Here is a 13,954-nt window from a genome sequence, read left to right on the forward strand (position 1 = left end):
CCAGAGAATCCAGTACAAAATCCTCCTCATGACCTACAAAGCCCTCCATAACCTGGCCCCATCCTACCTGACTGACCTCCTCCACAGGCACACTCCCACCTGCACGCTCCGCTCTGCTGCTGCCAACCTCCTGTCCCCCCCCATCCGGACCAAACTCAGATCCTGGGGGGACAGGGCTTTCTCCATCGCTGCTCCCACCCTCTGGAACTCACTACCCCAAACCGTCAGAGACTCCTCCTCACTCACCACATTCAAATCACTGAAGACTCACCTGTTCAGCACTGCCTTCAGCCACTGACCGTCACCTCACCTTCTGTCTCCTTTTTCTGTTTGTTTACTTATTTATCTATTTATTTTCTTCTCTATGTTCTAGTAATCCCTGTAAAGCGTCTTTGAGTGTTTGAAAAGCGCTATATAAATGTAATGCATTATTATTATTATATTATTATTACTGGGAGTCAGCTTTCAGGTAGCCGGTAAGACAATTGCAGAGCAGAATTAAAGTCATTTTCTCCGTTCCAAATCATGGCAAGGTCTGAAAGTCAGTGACTAAAAAAACTGAAAGAGAAATGTTCTTTAGACTTTAGAGAAACAGTGCAGAAACAGGCCCTTTGGCCCACCGAGAAATTACGAGGAGATAGGTTCTTTGAACCACTCTTTGATGAACTTCTTGATCTTCCAATCTACCACATTGCAACCCTTCCACTTGTTTTTAATCTGCACTTTCTCTGAGGCTGTAACACTACATCTGGCCCTGTATATTTTCTCTTTTGACTACCTGGTGCAGTTATGTATGGCATGATGGGCCTGGACTGCACACAAAAGCTGCACACACGTACCATTACATGTGGCAATAATAAACCAATACCAAATGACAACACAGTCGGACATTTCATTATTTAAGATTCATATCCCTGGTTTTAAGGCAGAGTTACATTAGTCTGCAGATGCTGTACAGCGTGGAAACAGGCCCTTCGGCTCGAGTCCATGCTGTCCAGCGATCATCCTGTACACTAACACTATCCTACACATTAGGGACAATTTACTATTTTTACAGAAGCCAATTAACCTAAAAACTTGCACCTCTTTGGAGTGTGGGAGGAAACCTGAGCACCCAGAGAAAACCCATGCGGTCACGGGGAGAACGTGCAAACTCCAAACAGACAGCACCCGTAGTCAGGATCGAACCCCGGTTTCTGGAGCTGTAAGGCACCAACTCTACTGCTGCGCCACTACTGTCACCATGCTCTGGAGCTTAAAGAGCCAATACAGCACTTGGAGGTCATTTCAAATGCATGTATACAGATGTAATTTTACCAAATAACTTTAAAGCAGAGATTGATAGGTTCTTGATTAGTAAGGGCATCAAAGGCTATGGGGAGAAGGCAGGAGAATGAGGTTGGGAGGGAAAAATATATCAGCCATGATCTTATGATAAACAAGCCCTTTGGCCTACCTTGTTCACATAAACTTAGTTGCCAATTTGAACTGGTCTCATTTGCTTGCGTTTGGTCCCAATCCCTCTAACCCTTTTCTATTCTTTTATCTGTCTAACGTTCTTAGAAAAATTATAATTCCTACCAGCGACGGCATGCTAGCACAACGGTAGAGTTGCTGCCTTACAGGGGCAGAGGCCAGAGTTTGATCCTGACTGAGTGTGCTGACCATATGGAGTTTGTATGTTCTCCCCATGACCTGTGTGGGTTTTCTCCACGAGCTCCGGTTTCACCCCATGCTCCAAAGGGCCTGTTTCCATCCTGTACCTCTAAACTAAACTAAATTGCCTACTTGAACTAGTCTCTTTTGCTTGTGTTTGGCCCCCGTCCCTCCAAACCTTTTCTATCCTTTTATCTGTCCAACGTTCTTGGAAACATTGTTCTTGCCCCCGTATACCTACCAGATTAAAGGGAGAAATTATGTTTAAGTTGGTGCTTTAAATGAAACAGCTCAAGATTATTTTTTAAAAATTGTGCAAAAAGAAACAAAGGCATCTGACTGAATTTTTATTTTAGTTCATTATATGCCCGGGACTGAAATTCATGTTTAGCTTATTAGACATCTTGGACAAACGATTTCTCATCAAGCCATAGAAATGTACATATAATGTGATGGCCACCCACTATTAACAAGAACAATTCCATATTTTACAATGAACATTTCTCATCCGAGTATTTTTCAAAAAAATATGAGGTTTGTGTAATTATGGCATTCCAATGCTGCATTTTACAGCACATAATTCAGTTTATTATACAGGAATGAGTGTTTAAGCAATAGCACTGACACTTTCTCAATAAACATGTCTAATAAGACAAAATATAAGTAATCGGTTAACAAATTACTTCAATGTAATTTAAATAGAATTGAGCTAAAATATGCAGCCTACACCAAACACAGACAGCCTCTCTGGGAATTGTACAGGTTTTTTCCCCCCAACTTAATCACGAACCAATTTCAGCAAACTGCATAAATTAATCGAAATGATGAGATGTTTTGTGATTCTAAAAAAAAAACCAGATTCATTCTCAAGGCTTTGCTCGTTGAAAGAATACCTGCAAGAGAAAATAAAACAATTGACTTTATTAAATGTACTATTTTATACTTAATCTCTGTACTTTTGTACTTAATCTTTATACTTTTACAAGTCCACCATCGATTTTCCAGCACACTTGGTTCCAGAGCCCTGCTGGATTATGTTTTGCCGGACCAACAGAGGTCACGTAATAATAATTCAACAATACACCCCCTCCCCCCACCTCTAAAACACCGGACTGCTAGAAACGTAAATAAACCAAATACTAAAGGTAAATTAAATGACCACTTCTTGCACGAGCAGCCTGGCGCTGGTTAACCAGTTGCCTGCGGAAGCTCCGATGACAGTTGGATCGGCTTCGGCCCACAGGGCAGGGACGTGCCTTACCGACAGGCACGGCTCCCGGAGGGCAGAAACGCAAACCGTGGAAACGCAAGCTCAGGTCGACATCAGCCGCCTCACCCGGCCTGGGCTCCCCATTTTCCAGGTGGACCTCCTAACGCCCATACTGCCGGGTTGGTGAATTGTACACAAATTTGGCCATGGAAGCCCTGCTGAGTTCAAGGCTTCACCCGGTATAGGGGCCATATTTTTGGAAGAACTTCCGGGAGGAATTTCAAGTGCGCTCTCGTGATTTTGTCCGGATTAAAGGAGTTGCTGGACCATCATTTGCCCGAAAATCTGTGGCCGATCCGTACAGTTAATCGCATTTTGTACAATCGTACAAAATCTTTAAAAAAATTATTTTAATCGTACAGTTAAGACATTTTGGAAAACATTTTATTGAAATAGGAATGTTACATTAATTTACAACATTGCATAAAATTTACAATGCTGTTTAATTTGATATTATTTGCGTGCTATTTTGCAAGCTTCAGTTAACTGAAGAAAGAAAAAAGCCCATTCCTTGGCCAATATTGGTGCCTTGTGCCAAGTCTCGAGAGGTTGTAATTAAAAGGACTTTGCATAGTCACGTGTATTCTCCAAAGTTGTTCAAATGGATACCATTGTCACAGGAGCTGTGAGCATCCCTGTTTTAAGCAGACAATCATGACAGCGGGTGGAGCTGCTGCCTCTGCTGCTGCCAAGATCAATCCTGACCTCAGGGGCTGTCACTGATTAAACATTCAGTGACCACATGGACCTCCAGGAGCTCTGGATTCCCCCACACATGCCTGTTGGCAACTAAATTGCCCCCACGGAGTTGGATTCTGCTCCAAAACTTATGAATGCAAGGAAAACAAATTACACAGAGAAAATTAGTGGGGTGGGGGGGAATGGAACTGTTCTGAGCCAACGGGCCGGAGCAGTTCCCTGATGTTGCAAGGAAATATGGAATGCTCGACAGAATGCAGAACTGCCAAGGCTTATAAATGGACCAAAATGAATGGGGTAACACCGACCCACGAGTTACAACAACGTCATAAGATGATTGAGGAGCTGCAGAGCAAGACAAGCAACAGCAGTCGTGGTCGTGCTTGTGACCAACAAACTGAGCTTGGAAATATCTGCTGAACATTTATTACACCACCGGCGTGGACCCATCGGGCCTGGCAACCCCCGTTGGGTCCAAACCTCTCCTGCGGGCCAGGCAACCCCCGTTGGGCTCAAACCTCTCCTGCGGGCCCGGCAAACCTCCATGCAAACTACTCCTGCGGGACTCGTTGCCGCCCCCCTCCGAGCGTCAACCCTCCCCAAACTGCGTACACACTGATCCAGCGGCCATCTTACATAAGCATTAGATCAACGGGCCCCAACTGCACAGGCGTGCACCGGTTTGTTCTGCACACACACACATCCGGCGGCCATCTTACGTATGTTTTAGATCAATGTGCCCCAACTGCGCAGGCGCGGACCTGTTGGGTTCCCAGTGTTACGTCGTTAGACAGCTGACGGGCAGGGCAAGTGGAAAAGGGATTTATTAAAGTTTAAAAAGGTGATTTTTAAAGTTTGAAAAGTGAAAAACTTAAAATATAACAACCATTTGAACCACAGACCAATGGTGAGTACGGTGGGCATAAAATTGTTGCGCTATCGTGTACTGTTTTGGCTGTATTTCGGGAACAAATCTATCCATAAACCCACAAATATACAAAAAAAGTTTTAGTAATATATATATATATATAGATAATAAATTGAATAATTTCCACACATACTTTTTTTCCTAGTTAACTTACCTTTAGATAGTTTTTAAAAATTTTGCCATCAGGTTGCTGAAGTGCTTGACAGAATTCCTGTTCAAAAATACAAACACATTTGAAATATTTTATTTGCTGTTCGCCAATGTCAGATTATGGAAAGAAAACTTTTTAATATTAAAGGCACAGACCTTAGTTTTTAATATTAAAGGCACAGACCTTAGTAACTAATTATTAACCAGTCTTCCATTGACTGGTTAATATGCAACAAAAGCTTTTCACTGAGCACATGACAATAAGCTAAACCAAAGAGAGTTAATAGTTGCTCTGTAACCTACTTCTGGTAAAGTAATACAAAAGGGAAAGCATGTGGGAAATTTGTCATGTGTAAATACTTCAAGCGTTGTCGCAAATATAACATTTAAAAGACAGTTGGATAGGCACATGGAGAGAAAGATTTAGAGGATTATATAAGGAAATAACAGCAGATGCTGTTACAAATCGAAGGTATTTATTCACAAAATGCTGGAGTAACTCAGCAGGTCAGGCAGCATCTCAGGAGAGAAGGAATGGGCGACGTTTCGGGTCGAGACCCTTCTTCAGACTTCAGGATATATATATGGGCCAAACGCGGGACTAATGTAAATGGGGCATGTTTGGTCGGCCGGGGCAAGTTGGGCCCCAGCTTTATGACTAAATGACAGCCAATATACGAACACACAATACCTGATGGTTGTATTTACAATAAGACTGTTAAAAGAAAATGGATGCCCCAGACAAATAATAAACTCTCACTCACCTGGCTTATTTCTGGTGCTACCTGCAATGACTGTAAATACTCTTGCTGAAGATATTGAATGAATTCGGGTCCCTGAAATGCACAAATGCTCGGTGAGTACCTGGCCCGATACGGTGATGGTGCTTCAAAATTAAAAATAAAACAAACACAGAAAATGCTGGAAATACTCCAGAGGTCGGTCAGCATCTGGTGTGGATACAGTCAATGCTTCAAATGCCCTGTCCTTCAGCATCAATGACTTGCAAGGCTAAATCTGGTCCTTTCTCCAACTGACCCTCAAGGCCATTCCCAGCACTTTCAGTTCACTTCCCTTTCAGATTTTCAGCATCTGCAAGATGTTGCTTTCATACCCAAGAATAATTTCTAATTTCAAAATCAAACATAAACGGGAGATAAAAGATGGAACGATCCTTACCCTTTTGAGATGAATTGTTTTCAGTGTTACTGCACACTCCGATAAAGCCTATTATGAAACAATATTTTAATCATTAATAAATGCCATTTTAAAAACCTGCCATATTTGGTCCCTACTTAGATAGGATGCTTTTGGGAACAACGTTTGTCCACTAACAATGGTTAGGGCGGCACAGTGGTTGAGTGGCTGCCTTACAGCGCTAGAGACTTGGGTTTGATCCGACTGTAGGTGCTGTCTATACAGAGTTTGTATGTTCTCCCTGTGACCGCGTGGGGTTTCTCCGGGTGCTCCAGTTTCCCCCAATATTGAAAATATGTATCAAATATAAAGATGCGTAGCTTTCTAGGTTAATAGGCCTATGTAAATTGTCCCTAATGTAGGATAGAACTAGTGTACAGGTGATCGCTGGTCGACCAGACTCGGTGGGTTGAAGGGCCTGTTTCCATGCTGCATCTCTAAAATAAAATATAAACTAGGAGCAAGAGATTTAAGAGGTACATCTATTTTTAAATATGTAACCCTGTAACTGTTGACAATTGCATCTATAACCTTAACACTAAAGTAACTCAATTTCTTAACACTAAAGTAACTTCTCTTTCAAAGTGTGCACAGCCTCCTCTACCTTTGAGGACATTGGACTTTGTCTAAGGAACTGATGCGCTGCAATGCTGAGGATTATATTCCGCACTCTGTTTCTTCCCCTTTGCTGTGCTTATTGTATTTGAGTTTGTCTTGATTGTGTTTATGTATAATATTATCCGATTTGATTGAATAACATGCAGAAGTTATTCACTGTACCTCTGTACACGCGACAATAATAAAACTAAACTAAATAAGTAAAAAGTGTAAAAAAAAAATCCTGATATCAACAGGTAGGTAAGGGAAAACCTTGCTGAACGGCCCAATTATCCAATCAACAACTGGAGAGCGGTCCTGAGCTACCATCTACATCACTGGAGACCCTGGGACAATCTTTAATCGGACTTTATCTTGCACTAAATGTTATTCCCTTTATCATATATCTGTACACTGTGGATAGCTCGATTGTAATCATGGACTAATTATTAACCAGTCTTCCATTGACTGGTTAATATGCAACAAAAGCTTTTCACTGAGCACATGACAATAAGCTAAACCAAACAAGAGAGTTAATAGTTGCTCTGTAACCTACTTCTGGTAAAGTCATACTGGGGGCACGACAGATGCAGGACTTTGGCTCCAATGGTTCACACTGACACTTATCCTTCACCAGCTCTACCACAATGCCACCGTGGCCGACTTGATGCGGCAAATGGTCTAATTCTACTCCTATTCCTTATGATTTCAATCTCATATTTTTATTCTATAACGCAGACAGCAATTAATGACAAAATATTGAAAACTAATTTGCAAAGTAAAATTTGGGAAGAATGACCTAATTCTGCTCCTGGAATGTATAAGCGTTAACTGTTCCTCATGAGAGAAATAGATCGGGTAAACAGAGTCTCTTGCCCAGAGTAGGGGAATCGAGAACCAGGGGACATAGGTTTAAGGTGAGGGGGGCAAGATTTAATAGGAACCCGAGGGGTAACACTTTTGTAATACAAAGGATGATGGGTGTATGGAATGAGCTACAGGGATAGAATAGGTTTAGAGGGATGTGGGCCACATGTAGACAGGTGGGACTAGTACAGATGGGGCATGTTGGTTGGTGTTAGCAACTAGGGCCAAAGGACCCGTTTCCATGTTGTTTGACTGATATGGGGAAAAACGTCACCTGCAATTTACCCTGTCAATACCTCATAATTTTATGTTGTAATCATGTCCTTTCCCAATCTCTGGTCCAGCAAGAACAGATCTAGCTTTTTCATCCTCTCTTCACAATTGAAATGCTCTGTCCTAGATAATATCCTATGGATCTCTACTGCACATTCTCCAGTCCAACACATCCTCGTAATTTTACGTCCTTGAAACCCCCTCCCGGAAGTCCCCCATAAGCTATGGTGCCGAGGCCAGGTGAGGCAGCTGATCTCAACCTCATCGGGACTTCTGTGTTCAATTGTTGGGTCTTGTTTACACCCTGCGGCCGGGGCTCTGGAACTCCGGCCTGGCCGGAGCTGACATATCTGTTCCCATAGCCGACTTTGCGGGCCAGTATCTTGGCCCCCTGGCGGCCTACGCAGACCGCTCCTGTACCGTTCAAATCCTCTCGGAGGCCGTGACCTCTGTTGGTCCGGCAAAACGGATAATCCAGCAAAGCTCTGGAACCAAGGGTACCGGGAAAGCAATGGTGGACCTGTACTCCCAAAGTGCACCACTCCTCACTTGTCTGGATCATCCTCCAAATGCCATTTCTCAGCCCACATCACCAACACATCAGTGTCTCCCCGGCAACCAAAAACCACCTTCTACACTCTCAACTTTGCCAATCTCTATGTCATCCAAGAACTTACTGATCATGCCAGATGCAGGGAATGGATTAACGTGCAGGCAGGTAAGCATTGGTCTTGGCATCATGTTAGTCAACTTCCAAACTCATATTTTTATTCTATAACGCGGACAGCAATTGACATTAATGACAAAATAATGAAAAATAATTTGCAAAGTAAAATTTTCGAAAATACCAAGTACATACCAAGACTGTTTGAGCATCAGCTAGATCAAACGTCGGTTTCAGAGGTGCTAAAAAACAAGCTGGCACAATGTGTTTGTAGATGAAGTCTTCAAATCCTAAGAGACCATCTTTACCCCCTAGAATAAAACAATACTTGGTCAAAGCAAACATAGCATTTTTTGTTGAAATCAAAATTGCTCTCCTTATCACATAAAAAACGGTTCTTACCCCAAAGCTCTACGAGTTTTGAAAGGATAATAAAGCAAGTTTTCTGGGCAATTGGATCTGGGAATTCAACTGCCCCTTGAATGACTGTAAACAAGACGTGTTCTACATTCTGTACACCTAAGAGAAATGGATTAGTTAAGATCTGTTAATCTAATTATGCAGACTGAATTATGAAATCTATCAACTTTATTTCATTTCTATGTACTCATTTCATCCCCACCATTGGGATGATGGGAAAGGAATCTGAAAACAGTAATAATGTGTAGGAAGGAACTGCAGATGCTGGTTTATACTGAAGATGGACACAAGGTGCTGGAGTAACTCTGCGGGTCAGGCAGCATCGCTGGACAAAAATGGGTATCTGAAGGGTCCCGACCCAAAACGTCACCCATCCTTTTTCTCCAGAGATGCTGCCTGACCCGCTGAGTTACTCCTGCACTTTGTGTCTTTCTTCAATATAAATCAGCACCTGCCATTCCTTTCTAGACAAATGGCTTCCCAACATGGATTAAGACTCTATAATTGGATAACCAAAGAATTTATGATAAACACAAAATGCTGGAGTAACTCAGTGGGTCAGGCAGCATCTCAGGGGAGAAGGAATGGGCGGCGTTTCGGGTCGAGACCCTTCTTCTGAAGAAGGGTCTCGCCCCCGAAAGGTCGCCCATTCCTTCTCTCCTGAGATGTTGCCTGACCTGCTGAGTTACTCCAGCATTTTGTGACCCTTCTTCTGAAGAAGGGTCTCTGAAGAAGAAGGGTCTCGCCCCGAAACGTCGCCCATTCCTTCTCTCCTGAGATGCTGCCTGACCTGCTGAGTTACTCCAGCATTTTGTGAATAAATCCAATATGAAAGGTCACCTGTCCATTTTCTCCAGAGATGCTGCCTGACCTGCTGAGTTACTCCAGCATTTTGAGTCTATATTTGGTATAAACCAGATTCTGCAGTTCATTTTTTATTAAACTAAAGAATTGATGTTGCGATAAACTTCAGGAGCAAAATAAAACCATGCGCTGCCTTGCCTTGATTGGCGATGACCTCACTCATTCCACTCCCTGCGACAGTCTGTAGAAACGCAAAGTAACTCCGGCGCAGCATTTGGTTTTCAAGAGCAGCGGTTTGGTCATTTTCTTCCACGGGTCGTGCTAACACTTCAAAGATAGCCCGAACCAGGGGCATGAAGACTTGCTGTAAAAAGGGCGAAATTTGTGTCTGTGGAAAGAATGGCAACAGCCAAAGGTTTAATCCAAATATCCATTGAAATAAAAGTGAAAAGTTTTGACATTAAGTAAAGAAACAAATAAATGCAAAATACAGCACAATGATGCTGGGAATATCGTAACCATAAAACAATAGCCTCCTTAAAGGAGAACAGGATATCTGCAAGAAGCCTTCAAACCTAACACCACTTAATGGAAAAATATCGACATTCCTTCTTGACATTGGGTCTAAAGCCTTGGACTCACTATCCCACAGCACGCGGGCAGCACAGTGGCGCAGTTGTAGAACTGCTGCCTCAGCGTCAGAGTCCCGGGTTCAATCCTGACCTCGGTAGCTGTCTGTGTGCAGTGTAAGTGTCCTTCCTATTCCCAAAGACCGCAGGTTTGTCGGTTTATTGGATTCTGTAAAATTGCCTGTAGGGAGTTTTTGTGTGTAGGGAGTGGATGAGAAAGTGGGATAACTTAGAACTAGTGTGATCGATGGCTGTCGTGGACACAAGGGCCTTTTTTCCCCGTACTCTATCACTAAAATTAAAAGGGACGGCACAGTGGCTGAGTTGCAGCCTCAAAGCGGCAGATACCCGGGATCGATCCTGACTACAGGCTCGGTCTGCACAGAGTTTGTACGTCTCCCTGTGACCGCGTGGGTTTTCTCCGGGTGTACCGGTTTCCTCCCACACTCTAAAGACGTGCAGGTTTGTAGGTTAATTGGCTTCGATAAATATTGTAAATTGTCCCTAGTGTGACGGATAGTGCTAGTGTATGGAGATCGCTGGAGGGCACAGACTCAGTGGGCCGAAGGGCCTGTTTCTGCACTGTATCTCTAGACTAGACTAAAATATTGTGGGAGAACTTCACTAATTTTAACGAGCAAAAAAACGAAGTGCAGCAGTAACTCAGCCGGTCAGCCTGCATCAGTGGAGGGAAACGGACCGACAACCTTTCCAATGGGGTTCCTTCTTCAGATTACATTCAACAATGCTAGGAATCACATCTACTGCAGCCATTGAGAAAGTATACGAGCAGTACCAAACGCAGTGGAAAAATACAGAAAACAGTGGTAGAATACAGAGCACCAAATAGGGAGTGGAAATGTACACAAATTTAGTTTATTCAGGGCCATATCTGAACTATCAGTAGGGAGTCGTTTATGTCTCAGCATATGACCTTCGGGAGTAGCCCGCGACCGTTGTTATACTCGCAATAACAAGATGCAGCATGTAACTTCCTAACTGCAGGCGATTAGGGCGAAAAGAACTGTTAACACGTGATATTCTTGGACAATGGTTGGACAAATGAAGGGGCGCGTCGAATTGTAAATATATATATATATATATGCCTGAATTTAATTTCATAGATCACTTACTCTGGGGAACACCTTGGACTCCTTGGGAGTTGGAGGCCGTGGACCAGAGTTACTCCCCTGAGGTGAAAACGGAATAAACTTGTTGAATCAAGCGTATTCGTCTTAGTATATCTGCTAAACCAGATCGAAGGTAAAAGGATCCAGTTTGTCACCATATGCCTGGACTTAGTTTGTCACCATATGCCTGGACTACTAACAGGGCCATCCAAACCTCCAATCTCCACACCTGCACGTTCCTTCCAAGCCCAAAGCATCCAACAAAAATATGTTGTCATTCCCTAATTCCCGCTGGTCTGAAACCACAACAGTGTGGGAGGTATCTTCACAGAAAGCACTGCAGCACTTAAAGAGGCATTCTCACGCACAATAAATGCCGACCTGCTACGTTACCGACATCACACAACACCAAAAAAATGATGAACGGAACAATACAAGATGTAGATCCACCACTGATTTTCCGGTAACTGTCTGGCATCTTCTTTAATCCAGACAAAATTACGGGAGCGCACTTAGAACCCCCCTCTCATGTGGTGCCTAGGCCGGGTGAGGCGACCAATCTCAACCTCATGGGGACTTCAGCACCAATCAGGGGGTCAAATTTGCCTCCCATGGCTGGGGCTCTGGAACTCCAGCCAAGCTGGAGCCGGCAGAACCGTTCCCATAGCCAACGCTCGAGGCTCTTTGTGGGCTGGTAGACACAAAATGCTAGTCACTCAAAATGCTAGAGCATCTCTGGAGAGAAGGAATGGGTGACGTTTCGGGTCGAGACCCTTCTTGTGGGTGGGTATCTCGGCTCATCGGTGTCCTAGACGAACTGTCCCGGTTCCATTGGACACCTGTGGGAGTCCATGACCTCTGTTGGTCGGGCAAAATGGATAATTCAGAGAGGCTCTGGAACCAAGGATGCCAGAAGATCGGTGGAGGCCCTGTATTTAATTCAAGTGTGTCACAGGGAAATGCAGATGCTGGAATCTTGCGAAGAACACAAAGTGCTGGAGTAACTCCGCAGGTCAGGCAGCAACTCATGGATAGGTGATCATAGGTGACAGATCGGAGGAACCCTTCTTTAGACTAAATTCTTCAGATTACACATCTCTCATGGATGTTTTTTTGCACAGAGAGTAGTGGAGGCCTGGAATGGTCTTGGGGTGTGAGATGAAGCTGGAGAGGAAACCCAGGCAAAACATGCAAACTCTACGCAGCCAGCACCCGAGATCTGGCCTGAACCAAGGTCTCCGAGCAGCCGCGCTATTTGCTGCTGCTTGGCCAAGAACAAAAGTGCGCGGTGCTTTTTTGAGAAGCTTGCACGGGTAGACAGGACCCATGGTTGAACATCTGACCCAAAAGGCGACAGGGCCAACAATAAAATAACCATGTGTGCTTCACTGCAGCATTCAGCAAAGCTTTATACTCAACACTACGGAGCTGACTCAGAGTTTAAAAAAACAAAAAGTTTTTTAGAGTTGGCATGGAAACAGGCCCAACCTACCTCTCTCCCATTGACCCCACCTGCACTTCAAACTGCCTCAGCAAGGCCAACAGCACAATCTCACCCCGGTCACACCCTCTTCTCCCCTCTCCCATCAGGCAAGAGGCACAGAGTTGTGAAAAATAAATCTCCAGATTCAGGGACATTTTCTCCCCAGCAGTTATCAGGCAACTGAACCATCCTATCACCAACTAGAGAGCAGTCCTGACCTCCCAACTATTCATTGGAGACCCTCGGAATATCTTTAATCAGACTTTACTGGATTTTCTCTTGCACTAAACGTTATTCCCTTCTGCATCATGTATCTGTACACTGTAGACGACTCGATTGTATTCATGTATTGTCATTCTGCTGACTGGTTATAACATAACAAAAAGTTTTCCCACTGTATCTTGGCACACGTGACAATAAATTAAACTTCGGCCCACCAAGTCCACGCGGACCAGCGGCCATTATGAAACCAAGTTAAAAAGTAGACTGAAATGGTAGGCAAAGGCTCAAACCCAATAAAAACAAAACTAAGAAGAGTACCTTAAATTTTGCTGTAATCTGATTAATAAGGGGAATAAATTCTTGAAGGTCCTTTGCCTCACAGTCTTTGAGCATGTGCTCTGAAGCAGTAGGAATGAACGGAAGGACATCATCCTCCATGCAGATGATCATTCTGTGAAGAAATGTCCGGATTCCACTCCGTAGCACCTCCTTCTGCAACGGGCAACTCAGAGCTGGCAGGAATGCTTGCAGGCAGTCGCGATACACCTCAGAGCATCCGCACTGCTTCACGGTCTGCTTGTTGCTGAAGGCCTTACTGGTGCGGCTGGAAAAAAAACCCAACAAAGGCGGTCTGAGGCTGCACCGAGGTGGCACACACTCACTCACAGAATCACACAACAAATGTAGCGCGTGTAAAATGGTCACCTGGCCTGAGGAAGGGAATAGGTTACAGGTCTAATAGAGAGGGAGGGAGGGGAAAAAGTTGGACCAAACGGATAGGTCTGCTGAGAGCTGGCATGGGCCATATGGTGAGCGAACAGTGTGTGGCAATATTTAATTGGTAATTGAGTCTCTTTGCATCCTTCTTGACTAATTTCTTAACTTTATACTCCATTTCTCATATGTATCTTGTTTCCACTGAAATGCTTTTCCTCCCCCAGGTGATTTTCTGGCTACCTCACACC

The 13,954-nt window shown here is 43.9% G+C and overlaps 1 protein-coding gene across 2 annotated transcripts in view; it reads right to left on the reverse strand.

The window, feature by feature from the left end:
• Positions 1–1,996: 1,996 nt before the first annotated feature.
• Positions 1,997–13,954, reverse strand: part of xpot (exportin, tRNA (nuclear export receptor for tRNAs)) — a 37,148-nt gene continuing 25,190 nt past the window's right edge. For both annotated transcript variants that reach the window (XM_078417245.1, XM_078417244.1), the window contains exons 18-25: positions 13,308–13,593; positions 9,724–9,913; positions 8,704–8,820; positions 8,497–8,612; positions 5,883–5,930; positions 5,468–5,539; positions 4,708–4,764; positions 1,997–2,549 (exon numbers count right to left, since the gene is read on the reverse strand). In XM_078417245.1, coding sequence (XP_078273371.1) covers positions 2,523–2,549; positions 4,708–4,764; positions 5,468–5,539; positions 5,883–5,930; positions 8,497–8,612; positions 8,704–8,820; positions 9,724–9,913; positions 13,308–13,593 — 913 coding nt within the window. In that variant the 3' untranslated portion in view covers positions 1,997–2,522. The remainder of the gene's footprint in view (positions 2,550–4,707; positions 4,765–5,467; positions 5,540–5,882; positions 5,931–8,496; positions 8,613–8,703; positions 8,821–9,723; positions 9,914–13,307; positions 13,594–13,954) is intronic.

This window comes from Rhinoraja longicauda, chromosome 20 (assembly GCF_053455715.1).
Source record: "Rhinoraja longicauda isolate Sanriku21f chromosome 20, sRhiLon1.1, whole genome shotgun sequence".
Taxonomy (NCBI): Eukaryota; Metazoa; Chordata; class Chondrichthyes; order Rajiformes; family Arhynchobatidae; genus Rhinoraja; species Rhinoraja longicauda.